Source organism: Balaenoptera acutorostrata, chromosome 20 (genome assembly GCF_949987535.1).
Source record: "Balaenoptera acutorostrata chromosome 20, mBalAcu1.1, whole genome shotgun sequence".
Lineage (NCBI taxonomy): Eukaryota > Metazoa > Chordata > Mammalia > Artiodactyla > Balaenopteridae > Balaenoptera > Balaenoptera acutorostrata.
The window spans coordinates 52906077-52920773 of NC_080083.1; the positions used below are offsets into that span (position 1 = coordinate 52906077).

The 14697-nt window shown below is 57.4% G+C and overlaps 1 protein-coding gene across 12 annotated transcripts in view; it reads right to left on the reverse strand.

The window, feature by feature from the left end:
- Positions 1-3368: 3368 nt before the first annotated feature.
- ENDOV (endonuclease V) overlaps positions 3369-14697 on the reverse strand; it is a 36657-nt gene continuing 25328 nt past the window's right edge. Inside the window, exons 10-11 of one of the 12 annotated variants that reach the window (XM_007185825.3) lie at positions 14588-14679; positions 14339-14473 (exon numbers count right to left, since the gene is read on the reverse strand). In XM_007185825.3, the coding sequence (XP_007185887.2) occupies positions 14633-14679 (47 nt within the window). In that variant the 3' untranslated portion in view covers positions 14339-14473; positions 14588-14632. Of the gene's footprint in view, positions 5437-14171; positions 14680-14697 lie in introns of those variants that run through there. The other 11 variants (XM_057536363.1, XM_057536365.1, XM_057536366.1 and 8 more) reach the window with 11 other exon arrangements.

The window sequence follows — 14697 nt, forward strand, 5'->3', positions numbered from 1 at the left end:
ACATGCCGCGGGGCAACTAAGCCCTCACGTCACAACTACTGAGTTCGCACGCCTAAAATAGAGAGCCTGAGCGCTGCAAAGTACAGAGCCCATACACTCTGGAACCTGCCCGCCACAACTACAGATCTCACGAGCCCTGGGGCCTGCGCGTCACAACTAGAGAAGAGAAAACCCGCATGCCACAACTAGAGAGAAGCCCATGTGCAGCAATGAAGATCCCACGTGCTGCAACTAACACCCGACACAGCCAAAAATAAATTAAATAAATAAATAATAAATAAATAAATCTTAAAAAAAAAACCAACCAATGTCACTGTCATCAGACACAGCCACTCTGTGACTGAGATGGATGGAGACAGAGACAAGAGGCCTCTGCAGTCATATCTGAACACAGAACGTGGACACTGTCCAGACCTAAAAATGGGCCCTGGTCCCCTTTCCTTGTTGATTGGCGTGGATTTACCAATTTCAGCCTAAGCTTTGCTCTGTTCTCCTGCCTTCTAGACACAAGTTATTAAGATACCCGATTGTGGCATCAACCCTGCTTCCTGACGGCCTCTACCCCAGCCCCAGTTTCCCCAGCACAAGCCTGTCTCCAGAGTCCTTCCTAACACCTCCTACGGACACACACCCCAGCTCCCCACGGTGTGCTGTTGCCATCACTCCATTCCTCTGCAGCTGTGTTCCTGGGGGTCCTTGGATGGAAGGTAACTGACACTTCATACACCATGGAAAGAACTGTGGGTTTTACTCTGAATCATACGGGAAGCCACTGGATGGTTTTAAGCAGAGAAGTGTGCCGCGATTTTCAAAAGAAATGTTCTGGAAGACCCATCAGGAGGCTCTGTCTGGAGCGCATCTGGAGCAGCGTTCCCTGTGGCCACTCGGTGGGGGAGGTAGCTCCTTCTGCCTCCAGCGCAGGAAGAAGGGAGGATGAGAGCACACGGATGGCCCTTGTGTCCCAGAACCACTTTTAAGGGGCTTCTGAGATAAGAATTCAGCTGCGGTGAGCTACACAGGGCTGTTTGCATCAGCTCTAGGCAGCCAGGGAGACAAGCATTCTAGTGGACAGTGCAGAGGCGCCTACCCACCCCCTTTCTGAGCAGAGGGGCCACCACATTCAAGACACCCTTTAAGACAGAGTTTGTGGAGGGAATTCCCCGGCGGTCCATCGGTTAAGACTCCACACTTCCACTATCAAGGGCCTGGGTTGATCCCTGGTTGGGGAACTAAAGAGCGGCCAAAGGAAAAAAAAAAAAGACTTTGTGGAAAAGACAAAATCAATCCACACCTGCAGGTGCCAAGAAGCCAAGGACATAAGGTTCTACACAGATGTCTGATGTTTCAGTCTGGATGGATGGTGACGTCATTCCCATGACCCTGTGTGTGCTCAGCCAGGAGGGCTAAGGGGTCAGACTTGTGAATAACTGGCCCCCAGCTTAGGAAGGGAGCTCAGATGAGGAGGTTTATCCACCTCCCCTGCCCCAGTGCATATACACATTGCTTCCAACTTGTGCCCAGGAGGGAGGGCTAGCTGGGGGCCTTCTTCCAAGGTGCCAGGCTACAACGTGTCCCCTTGTCCGGTGAAACCATGTGTGTGTGTGTGTGTGTGTGTGTGTGTGTGTGTGTGGTCCTCCTTTGGTTATTGGTCCAACAGCATGCCCAGTGGTCCCCAGGGAGGGCAGAGGCAAAGTGTTTGTATTGGGCCCCTTGCTGCCTCCCCATCTGACCTGGCTGCTTCTCCTATTTCTCCCAGGACCCTCTCACGCCTGGAAGGTGGAGCCCTCTGTTAGGCCTGCTTGCTTGAATTTCCCTCCCTCACCTGGATTGGTGGGTTCCTCAAGCCTCATCTTGACCCTGTCTCCCACCGCAGCGCCCCTAACCTAGAAGAAGGTGGAGAGAACTTGGGACTGTAGAAACAAACATGGAGCATGGAGAGCTTGCTGTCACCCCCAGGACCCCCTCTGCATTTGGAAGGTGGGGTTCTGGGAACTAGAAGCTACACTGGTATCAGCTGCATCAGTGCACATGTGTGTGCCCTTGAGTGTTGTTTGTGTGTTGGGGGAGAAACTGGGATACTGCGGAGGGAAAACCCTGCAATCACATCAGGAGCCTCCATTCCCATTCACACATAAGGGTCCATGGGGCACTGCAGCACATGCATAAATTTTATCTGAAAAAAAATGTGTATGCAATATATTGAGAAAAAAAGACTAGAAGAAAATATTCTGAAGTGTCAACAGTGATGGGATCAAGGATTTTTATACTTTCGTGTTTTACACCAAACATGTGTTGGTTATGTAATTTAAATTTTATTTATTTATATTTAAACCAAATTCTCCAGCCAACTGTGCTCTTCCCCAGTTGCAGTAACTTTCCTTTGAGTTGGATTTCTGGGTGAACCTAAAACAACGACTCCCTCTCAAGTTCACACTACTTCATACTCGTGCTTTCATTCCTCCTTCCTTAGACAATCGATGCATTGGGCCGGGGTCCCCGTCCTCAGAGAGTCTGCAGCCTAGGAGCATTCTCTCCCTACGACCCGCTCCTCCGCGAGGAAACGGGGGTGCAAGGGGCGGCGAGCATGTTCCGGGGTGGGTGGTGTCCGAGGGAGGAGGGGTAGCCCTCCAGGAGGCGTGGGTGTCGGCCTTGGCTCAACTTCCGGGACAGTGGGTGTAAAATGTTCGGACAACGTTAAAAGGGTCGACTGGGCTTTCTGCGGTCTCCTGCCCCCGAACCCTCCTGAGAGGGCGCCCTGGGGAGGAGGACGCCCGTGACCCCGAGCGCGGGAACGGCGGGACCCAGACCACACGTGGACCTGGGTACCGAGGCCCGGAGGCCACGCTCTGGGACAGAACCTCCGGACCCAGACGCTGGGCGGGGTTGCCACGGCAACGCCCTCGGGCGCGCGGCGATTGGCGGAGCGCAGAGGCGGGGCCCGGGAGGTGCTCCCGCGAGAGCTCGGCCTCGCGGCTTCCGGTTGGCTCGGGCCAAGGGAGCGTGGGGCAGAGTTTCCGGCCTAGGCTGCCACCTGGACTCTACTCCCGCGTACCATGTAGTAGCCGACCCTGCTGGTTGTGCCACCGAAACGTGCCCAGAACAGGCACTTTCTCCCTCCTCCGCTGCGACCACCCTGGTCTGGGCCACCTTTAGTCGCCTAGAATACTGCCCAACCTCTCGCCGGGTCTCCCAGCTCCGCCCTTCAGTCCGTGTCATCTTGTGGTGCCCTGCTTCCCTCAAGAGAGTCAAGGCCCTGTCCCGTTTGCGTCCCCCTCCCTGCTCCCCCACTTCAGCCTCGCTGACTGCTTGACTCTTGACTGACCTTGCTCCATACCCCGCCCCTCCCCCCACCCCACGTTTGGACTTGCTGGTCCTTCTGCCTGGGACACGCCTCCCCAAGACGTTAGCAGGATGCTCGCCTCTTTAGTGAGGTGACCCACCTGCTTAAAGTTACACCCCATATTCCCCATACTCCCTGCCCTGAGTTTTCTCCGTAGGTCTTATCACCATCCAACAGAGTTGATAATGTACTTATATGTCGTCTGAAAGCTCCATGGCCAAGAGTTTGTCTTGTTAGACCAGAGCAGGTACTCAGTAAGTGTTGTAGACTGAGCAGGTGGAAGAGGGGTCTTCTTTTCCTTCCCAAGAAGGGTGGTGAATCCCTTGGGTTACCCTCTCTGGAAGGAGAACCGGCCAGGACTGGCTGACTGCCCACATGCCAAGTGCCTTACTTTCAATATCTCACTCCCAAAGAGTAGCCTCCCATTCCTGCAGGAGGCCCAAGGCGTCTCAGGGAGCCCTATCCTCCAAACACCGTCATCCTCAGCTCAGAATCCTCTGGGCTCCAGATGTCGCTGGCTGGTGCCGGCAGCCCCTCCCACGTGCCTGGCACTCTGCTCGGTGAACTGGGTGAGAAAGTCTGGTGCTGCCCTCAAGGCTCTCAGTCTGGTGGGACAGAGGAGAGTGATTACCACCATGCGGAGGGCAGTGCTGAGGCCGGGCGTGTGAGGCACAGCGTAAGGAGGGTGGGCTCAGCGTCCAGAGTGGGGCCTCTGGAATTCCTCCCGGTGGTCCCTGGAGGCCCTTCTGGCGTGAAGTGTGCACTGTGGACGACAATCACTGGTTGTCTGCTCTGTGCTGATGCGATTCCTGGGATCCAGCTCTTTGTGGCTGAGAAGGCTGTGCTCTTCCCAGGGCCCAATGCTGCTTCTCAAGCGGGAAGCCAGACAAGCATCCAGGGCTGCCCAGAATTGCATCCAAGTGTCCAGACAACTGGCTTCCCTGTGGGTGTGGGCACTAGGAGAGGAGCTCTTTGCATGGTGTGTGGCTTGGGTGAGCCAGGGCAGCCATATGCCGCCAGCCTTGTGGGGAGCAGGGCACAGGCCACCCTGGCAACCAGATGCTCCTGGGCCGGGCTGTGGCTCAAAGGCGTTTCCTTCAGGAGGGGAGCCACCTGGCTCCTCTCCACCCGCCCTCCTGCTCCTGCCTCCCTCTCAGCTCCGAAGTCTATGGTTCCAGGGCTGTGTCAGCACGGGGCCATGCTGCACTGTCCTTCTGGCATGGGGCATGGTGGCCTGGAATGGACATCTGGTCTGCCTCAGCCCCCGCAGCCAGGGCATCTGTGGCCCCATGGAACGCAGCGGCAAGGAGGAGAGCCGGAACCAGGGGAAGGCCATACTCTACTGTGATCGCCAAGTGGCCGAGCATTCCTGGCATGGCCCACCTGGCATTGCCCTTTCCACTGAGGCTTACTGAGGGCAACCCCTGAGGGCCCTCCTTGTCAGGGATCCTTCTGCCAGGCGGTGTCCACTCAGGTGGAGGGAGGGAGGGACACTGGTTACAACTGATGATGCCAGGCCAGTGGGATCTTGAATCTGTAAATAGTAGGAGAGGAGGGCAGCCCCTGCCCCTTGCCCATGATGCGCCCTCCAGCTGGCAGAGGCATCCAGCCTGCTCTGCAGGAGTCTACAACCTGAGAGAGGGCTTCATTTTACAGATGGGAAAACTGAGGCTCTCAGAGGGGAAGGAAGCAAATGTGTGCTCAGTGGGCTTTATCTTGTTTGCAGGGCTGAGGTCGGCGTCATTAGCTCCATTTTACAGAGGAGGAACTGGGGATTGGAGAAATGAAGTGCTGTTTGCCAGTTGTCCTGGTAAGCCCCTTATCTGGCCCGAGATGGCACGGATCTGAGAAGGAGCCGGGGCAGTGCCAACGCTTGCTTGTTTTGCCACGAGATGGAAAAGTGAGCCCAAAGATGCAAGGCTGAGGGAAGGGAGACCCAGGATCAAGGTGACCCTCCTGCAGGAAGCAAGAAGTCCTGAGGCCCAGCTGGGCTGCGAAGTTCCGAATGAGGACGCCAAGTGCAGCAATGTGGGTCCTCACTGTGGTGGGTGCCCTACCCCTCCCTGGTGGATGGAGTCGCACTTGGTCACTGGATCCTGAAGAAATGAGAAAATGGCATCTTTGGCTTCTACCTGGGGTTCAGACGAAACCATCAGGGCGACCCCTGCCCTCCTCTGCAGGCGCTCCCCTGCCAAGCCTTCCCCCACAGGCCCTTCCCTTCCTTTACATCAACCGTGGGAACCGATGCCCGAGAGACATGGCACCGCAGGCCTAATGCCATTCCAGACGCAGAGGGGAGCCCCCTCCTTCACCACCGTATCATCCATCGTTGTCAACAGTGACATGACTCGGTCACACCCCTTCAAGGGCCGGGTGAGTCCAGCTGGGGGCAAAAGGAGCAGCCTGTACCAGGTGACTGTGACAGAACAGATGGCCAAAGGGCAGAAGAGAGGTACAGACGTCCCCAGGTCCCTCCACAGGGGCCAGGGAGGAAGGGGCTGGTTCCAAGATGGGAGGGGGCACCCCAGGCCCGGTCACCCCAGCAAGCTGCCCTGGAAGGGTGTGTCTGAAAGCCGGGTGCACACCGGGTGGTGGGACAGGCTGCCATGGGGGCCAGGGCCGGGGGGTCCTGGGAGCCAGGCTGAGCAACGGGATAGTGTCCACGGTCTTTGAGCCCAAGGCTGAGGGAGCGCGACCCAGCTCGCGGAAGCAGCTTTTTAGCAAGTGCCTTGAGCCTTCTTAGAAGCAGGCTGAGTTTAAATTATACATAAACAAACGAGAACTCTGCAGCAAGGCAAGGTGTGGGCTGGTGGGAAGACGGGAGAGACTGGAGGCAGAGACCTCACTTAGGAGCTAATATTCCCCCCTGAACTTGAACCCTCCTGTCCTCTCTCCCCACCCTGCCTCTGCCTCAGGGGCTCGTGGGCCTTCTGCTGAAGGCATCACCTGGGGTCTCAGGCTTCAGGGGCTGACCCTGGCCGGTCTGCAGGAAGAGGCCCAGCGCGGACCCCCACGGTGGGGAGTTGGGAGGCCCACCTGGCTTACACCACCCAAGGCGTTCAAGCCCGAGTCTCCCTCGGACAAAAACAGGCCCCGGTGGACACTCATCCGTGTGGGAGGTGTCTTACCAAATGTTTGAAGGGGAAAAAAATCCCATTTTCTTAGCTTTTTTTTTTTCCTTTCTATTTTTTGATTATTTTTCTAGATGACTTCATTTCCAAGAAGGGTGTAGGGGAGAGAAGGAGGACAGAGGGAGGGAGGACAGGGGCCCTGAGGAGGGATGGAGGGGGGAGAGTGGGTGCCAGGCCCAGGGAAAAGCTGTGGGGAAAGTGGGGGCCACCTTGTCCTGACCACGGTGCTTCCAGCCCAGGCTGTGTTTCCTCCTCCTGACCCCCATGGACCTCTCGGCCAGCTCCACTCCCACAGTCCCTGGGGCAGAGTTCGGCTCTCATCCAGCCAGGATTAGCAGGAGAAGGGCTTCTAGGAGCTTCTCTCCGGGGCATGAACTCCCTGCCCCATGGACAGAGGTCTCCTTACCCCTTATACCGCTCACAACCAACAGGACACACTTTGGCTAGCTTAATGGCAAAGAAAGTTTCTGCTCAGTGGCCACACGCCCAGGAGCAAGGCCCCAACCACACGGCCTCCACCACTGGGCACAGACCCAGCAGCCCACGCGTGACAGGGCACTGCTGCCCAGAAGCCAGGACCTTCCACCCCCACCGCTGCTAGAAAAGAGATGCGGGGGGATCTGCTTTCTGGTGTTGGCTGCTTCTGAGTCAGTCTGTTCAGGTGAATCTTGGTTGGCGGAGCCCAGGTCACATTCCCCCACTCTAACTGCAAGGGAGTCAGAGAACACCAGCAAGGTAGCAGCCACCCCAGAACCCCTTTTAGTTCACAGAGCCCAAACTCCCAGCAGCTGCTGCGATCTAAGGGAGAAACCGTCCCAGGCCTCTCCCCCAGCCTCCAGTGGCTGCTGGCCCTCTTTAGTGTTCCTTGGCTGGTGGGCGCACCACTCCAGTCTCTGCCTCCAACTTCACACGGTCGTCTCTTGGGTCTAAGTCTCAAATCTCCCTCTGCTTTTCTCTTCTGACACCTGACACTGGATTTAGGACCCACTCTAATCCAGGATGATCTCATCTCAAAATCCTGAACTTGGTTATATCTGCAAAGACTCTATTCTAAGTATGGTCACGTTCTGAGGTTCTAGGATTCCATCTTTGGGCACCCAGCCATTCAACCACTCCAAGAGGCATGAGAAATGGGCACTGAGAAGGGAGCAAGGGAGAAGAGGAAGAGGTGAGATGCAAAGGGACGTTCGGGCAGGAGAAACCAGCTGCCCCAGCCCAGCATCCATGGGGCTGTCGAATCTCCTTTTGCTACTCAAACCCCAAGTCAGCTTGTGGCTGCCCAGACAGAGCTTCCCACCTCCCGTATCCCCATCATTGTGTTTTCCCCAAGGCCAGGCATCATGAACACCCCATCTCCTTGAGGGCTCGCAGAAACCCCCCGTGCCTCAGACCCCCAAGATCTCCAAGTCCAGAAGGCAGGAGAAGCTGCCCTGCCCCTCCTGCCCAAGGGGAAGGGTGGGTCCCACAATCCCTTCATCTTTTGACTTCCCACCTCCCAAAGCGCTTCCTTTCCTCTTCCCCAAATTCTCTGTTGGAGTTTGGGCCATTTCTTCTGGTGGGGCTCATTCCCATGCTTAGCAGAAAATGCTCTCAGAGATGGAGAACCTTCAAGATGCAAGATGCATGAGTCAGAACCAGAATATAAAACATCTGTGTGCACTCTGCAGTTTACACTGCCCTTTATCCTACACTGTCTCCTGGGATCCTCACTACTGCCTGTGAAGGAGATACTAATCCCATTTTACAGAAGAGGAGACTGAGGCTCTGAGAGGTTTAATGACTTGCCTGAGTTTACACAAACCTGAGACTCAAACCCAAAATGTCTAACGCCAGCTTTTAATGCTCTTCCCACCAACTCCACCACACTGGGCTCAACCCCATGAAGAATCCTGTCCATGTCACAGCTTCAATCTTCCTATGAACAGGGAATTCACCACCTAACAAAACAGCGAATTCCACTGACAGTCCCAAGTATCAGGGAGTCTTCCTTCATTGAGGGAAAGCCCTTCCTTCTTTGTGTAACTCACCCACCCACCCCCGCCTTGGCAATGGGCAATGCCCCTGCCCCAGTCTTCTCCAGGATACATCTCTCCATTTCTTACCCCTTTCTTGAAAAGTGGGGCTCTGGCCATCCCCTCCGGGTTACCCTCCCTAGAAGGGTTTCTGGCCTCTTGATGCCCAACCTACAATGTCAAGGACACAGGTCCTTGAGGCAGCTGCGAAGGGTGACTTTGGACAGGTGTCCCCTGGCACTGTGCCCGAGTCAGGCGGAACTAAGGTGAGGACTGTGCCCGCTCTGGAGGTGACAGTCTCTCTGCCCATGACCAGAGTCTGGGGGTGAGGCCCGGCCAGCCGGCCACCTTGGCCACCTCAAGCTGGGGCCACCACGGACAGTCCTGGGCAGAGGCAGTCACTGTGCCACAGCACAGTGGCAATGTCACATGTTGGAAAAGAAGAAGAAAGGCAAGCACCAGCCAGCAGAGTGGCTGAGGAACAGCTGAGCTGAGTCACACTGCAGCCAGGCGGGCGGAGGCGGCTGCAGGGGTGGGGTGGGGGCCTCCCAGGGACGGAGGAAGGAGGAGGGGACACCAGGCACCTGGCACTCTCCCCTGGGCTTCTGGAGCTGTGGAGGGTCAAGGCATCTAGCAGCAGGGTGCCCAGGGGGTCGAGCTGACCATCAGGGCTGTGCAGCCAGCTGGCCTCGGGCTCCATTCCCAGCTCAGCCACCAACTGGCCCACAGGCCTCTGCCAGCCACGTAATCTTTCTAAGCCTCAGTCTCCACCCCTGTCTAGTGGGGTAATGGCTGCTTCCCCTGCTACTGGGCCGATTACTGAAGGCCACGGTGCCAAGTGCTCAGGGTGGCATCTGGCACACGAGGGGGTGCTGAGCCAGGCCCCAGTGGCTCTGCTCACCATCCTTATGAATGAGGAGCCTTTAGGTTTTCCCAGAGCAGGATTCTGGGGTTTGCCCAGTGGACCTCCCCCACCCCTGCCCTAGGCCCCCCTGCTGCCCCATGGGTGTGTTTCCGAGGCTGTCGGTGGTCTTGGGCTGTTTCCTTGTCGACTTTCCCACACTTCCCCCTTCATGGGCCCCAGGTCCAGGTCCAGCAGGCTGGGCTTTGGGGCAGCCAGGTCTGTATCAGGGCAGGGCTCCCACCTCAGCCGGCATCCTGCCCCCATCACCTGCCGGGACCCACACTGCGTGGTTCCCGCTGCGGCCAGGCAGGGCTGCAGAAGCCGGCGCTGAGTCCCACTCTGCAGAGTGATCAGCAGCGCGACCTCACCTGACACACAGCGCTACCCTAACCTCTCTAGGAGCCAGAGCAGACGGTGCTGGTGTGTCGTCCCCGCCTCCCCTGCCACGCAGGAGGTCCCTCAGATGGCAGGCTGCCCCCATCCTGCCGAAGCTCAGGGTTTAGGAACTGGAAGGCATCCTGAAGACAATCCGAACTCATTCCCTCAGGCCCTGAGAGGAAAGGGACCTGCCCAAGGCCAGCCAGCCAGTGGTGACAGGGGGATCCCTGCCTCGGCCAGTGCTTCCAGGCTTCCCTTCCCCTCGGCGGTCCTGCTGGGATTTCCTTGCCCAGGAACCAGCACCACAGGCCTCACCCCAAACGGGGAGCCCACGCGATCCTAGCCCCTCCCTCCTGTGTGCTCCCCGCTCTCCCTAGGCAGGCGCCTGCCTCTCCCGCCCCCAGGCTACCGCGGGAAGGGGTTCCTATGGCACCCCTTCCCCCGCACACACTTAGCTCACTGGCAGCCCATCTGCCCGGAGACAGTGAACAGCAGATGCCTCTATGTACAGCGGTGCCTGAAGCGCAGCGGCCCTGCGCCTGCCGGACGAGAGCACGCCAGCCCGGCGCAGGGCTCACGTGACACTTGGCTGGGGCAGGGGCCCCTCATCCAAGGCTGGGCCAGGAGCGGGTCAGGACACCCAGACAGCCTACCAGGGCTGGGGACCAGGGTGTCCGAGGCCGGAATCAGAGTGTCCCGGGAGGGAGTTGCTGGATGGGCAGCTCTCTAGCAGGCTGCACCCTTGGGGGACAGGCTTCTACAGCTCCCTGACTCCCTGGGGAAGGCCTAAAGTGAGGGGATTGGTGGACTCCATGGACAGACCCCACAGGGTCAGCCACTGCACAAAGCGCGTGTGAAGGCTTGTGGAAGAGGGTTCAGAGCATCCAGCTCCTGTACAAGTGTGGGACCCTCGGCTGGGCCTCATGGGGCTCCTCACTCTCTCTTGGCCCCAGCCTCATCCCAGGCTCCCTCAGCAAGCTTCTCTCTCTCTCCTGAGTTCTTACAACCAATGGGGGTAGAGGGCAGAGCAGGGTCAAGGGACCCTAGGGCTGGGCCTCCTGGGAGGTGGTCACAGTTCCTGGACCCACTGACTCCTGGACTCACCTACTGTTTCCAGGATGCACGTGGCCAGTTGGCAAAGAGCCTCGTTTCCATGGTAGCAGCCTCCAGCCCTGGGTCCAGGAGGAGGGGCTGGCTGAGGACCCCGAGAGCTCGGCCTTTGTCTCTGCTCTGCCCTCCCCAGCCAAGGAGCAGAGCTTTGTAGCCCGTGGGTGGCCAGCAGAGCACTGGAGGGCCAGCCCAGCCTGGGGGAGGGGAACTGCTGGGGGGTGGTGCACATAGTCTTCCTCAATAAAAACAGGAAAATAAATTGGCTAAGTCTGGAGCCCTATGGACTCTGGCTTGACATTAGCTAAATTTGCCTGATTCTGGAAAGAATTAGAACATTTCAACGATCTGCAAATGGGGCTGCTGGCTGCTGAGCCCTTATCTTGTTCACGGCCTCTAGCCCAGTGTCCCATGTGAGAGGTGAGGGGGAGCGAGGTGAAAGGGGTCTTAGGCTGGTGTGAGCCAGCCTGCCTGGGGCAGAGGGATGGACAGCTTGGCCTCTGAGGACCCTGTTAACTGAGACGGCAGAAGCCATGACAAACAAAGCTCACTTCCAAGCCCTGCAGCCTCCCTTTCTCCCCCACCTTCACCCTTTGTTTTCCTCCCCTCCTCCCAGCGCCCCCGCGGTGCAGGCAAGCACACGAACACACACGCACGCCCCCAGGCCGCCTCTGCTCCCCTCACATCTTGCGTTTGTTTTCCTTCAGCAGGGCTCGAATGGGGACACGCTGCACTCTCACAATTGGCAGCTCCCTCCGATCCCCCCCCCACGGAGGTGCCATATGTCAGTGTCATGAATAAGCATGAGGCGCTGTAGCCGGGGGGCTGGGAAGTGGCAGCTGCCAATCACCTGCCGAGCAGACACGGGGTGGGGGCTACCACAGGGTGGGGTGGGGGGGGTCACCACTACCAGAGGGGCGGGCCAGGTGGGGGGATGGTGCGGGCAGAGGCATGGGAAGAGGGTGGGATCAGAGCATGGTCACTGGTCCTCACCAGAGGGACCCACCTCCAGGTGACCAGTGTGCTTTCCTGAAAACAAGCAAAACCCAAATGGCATGGTGTGACCGTGTGGGGTAGCCAGAGTCCCTGAACCCTGCCCCTCAGCTTCGTGTCTGCCTGTGGGCCTGCTGGCCAGCCCACACCACCCCCTCCAGGATGCCCTTCTCCTCCCAGGCTGCATGCCTCATCCTGTGCCTCTCCCCGCACGTGCTCCATCTGAGCCTCCCACTAGTGAGCTGGGGACCAAGGCTTCACCTGCAGGGAGGAGGAGGGGGATGCAAATTCAGCCAGCACCTGTGCTGGGCCAGGCATGTCTACACGGGGCCCCATTCGCTCTCACAACACTCCTGGGAACTGGGGGCTTTTAGCCCCATTTTACAGGTGAGAAAACAGGTTTAGAAAAGTTTGAAGAAACTGTCTCCAAGTCCTATGGCTCAGAGTCGGGTAGCTGGATTGTGCTCAGGTCTGCCAGTTGATTGCCAAAGGCTCCGAGCACTGAGACCGGGGTACTGTTCTGTGTCTGTGCTGTCCTGGGTGCCCTCCACCTGACTGCCACCCGGGACCTGGCCACTCCTCCTTCACCTCCCTGCCCTGCCCTCACCCCTTTAGAGTTTACCCTTCCCTGAGGACACTCTTATCCATATTGGATCCTGTGGAGACCATGCAAGTCATGGACACCTGTCTGCACATTTGTCCTTCCCCAGCACTGTCCCACCCCCTGACCAGCAGTGACCAGTTCAGGCCTGACCCAGCAGGTGGCTGTGGAATGAATGAAAGAATGGACAGAGTCAGGCTGCAAGGCAAGAGCCATGTGCTGAGCACCCCAGTGTGACTGCAGAAGTGTGTCCCAGGGAGATGGAGGCCAGGCCCCGCCTACCCCACACCCTAGGCCTTTTTCCTCATTCCCAGCCCTGCCGGAGGCTGAGGCAGGCGATTGCGTGGATTGGATTAACCACTCCGGGTTAATTGGCTGCCCCTCACCACCAGCATGACAGATCCCGCTTGACATTTCTCTAGATAGTTAATTGACACCCAAGTAATTTGTCACAGAGACCTCGTTATATGCCAACTGGGTCCCCTAAGCCGTCAGCATCTGTGCCCCAGAAATAAGATTGGCAAGTTAATAATGGAGCCTTAATCATGCCATTCCCTGCTGGTATGGGAAGAGAATTGCCCGGAGACAAGATGGGGCACTGCTGGGAAGAGACGGTGCTTTCTTAGGGCCTTGGGAACAGAGCATCCTCAGAGAGCCTGGGGTCCCCTCCCCTCAGTTTCCCCAACCAGGTGTGCCTTCTTCTGGTGACAGTGCTCTGCCCACTGAGGAACGCCCCTCCATGAGATACCGCTGTGGCTGACTCCACTCCCCGGCCCCAGGCACACATGGTCCCCCCTCCCCTCCAGCCACAGTGATAAAATTAAGCAGTGATAACAGTCCATCCAGAACCCAGGGCCTGGGGCTTTCGATGGAGCCTTTAGGATAGAGGCTGCACTTTGCCTGGGAACACCACAGGGGAGAAAGTAAGCTGGGGCTGCTGCCAGCCATCCAGCACCCAGAGGGGAGGCCCCCTGGGAACGGCACAGAGGGAGAGGGCAGACGTGTGTTGCAGCCAGGCCACTCACAGCCAGCTCTGCCCTGGAGTGAACTAAAAAGCCCCTATTATTTGCTTAAGGTGGTTTAAGTTTGCTTCTGTCACATGTAATCTGGAGAGTTCTCAGCTCAAGCACCTACAGGATCTTACTTCAGGATTCAAGCCTGTCTGCAGAGCCCATGTGGGGTCTGCTTACAAGAGCGAGAAGGAGCCCTGAGCAGGAAGACAGCCTAGTGCAGAAAGGTGAGGCCTGGACAGAGGGGATCTGGGTGGAAGAGGAGGAAAGCTAGAGCCGAGGCCACCCAGCATCTGGGGCTGGCACCCGAGGGCAACATGACGGCATTGAGTTCAGCACCGTGGACAGCGGTGGCCTTGCCCCACACAGCGCTGCAGGCCCAGAGGAGGGAACAGATTTCCCACCCACCTGGGAGAGACAGGACAATGTGGCCCATCTTGAGGTTACTGACAGACTCCTGAAAGACGTCGTGGTGTCCTTGTGCCTTAGAAACAAGGACTCTTCCGGGTACTTAAAAAAGCCCCTTTCCAAGGTCTCCCCAGTTTCTACGGTGGGGCTAGGGTGGGGTTGTAGTTCTCAAGAAGACACTAGATGACGCATACCATTATAACAAGGATCCGGAGCAAAATGAGGGTGGAGAGAGGTCCCTGGTGATGGATGTGAATCAGGTATACAAGGCAACCAGGACAGGTGGGTATGGGAGGAGTGGCTCTGTATTAGTTATGTTTTGCTGCATAAAAATATTATTCCAGAACAAAGGTCTATTATCTCACAGTTTCTGAGGGATAGGAACCTGGAAGCAGACTGGCTAGCTGGTTCTGTCCCAGAGTCTCTCATGAGGTTGCAGTCAGATGACAGCCAGGGCTGGGGGCATCTGAAGGCTTGAGCAGGGCTGGAGGGTGCACTTCCAAGATGGCTCCCTCACATGGTGACTGGCAGGTGGGCTCAGTTCTCTGCCACGTGGACTTCACAGAGCAGTTTACAACACAGCAGCTGACTTCTCTCCAAGTGAATGATGAGGGGGGAGAGAGAGGGAGGGGGCACCATCAAGACAAAAGTCCCAATGTATTTTAGGCCTAGTATCAGAAATGACACACCCTCACTTACGCACCTCCATTGGTCATACAGACGGACCTGGTTCAGTGTGGCCATAGGGCTACACCAGCCCCAGGAGGCCATCTTGGAAGCTGGCTACCACAGGCTCTGAGAAAAAAATAAATT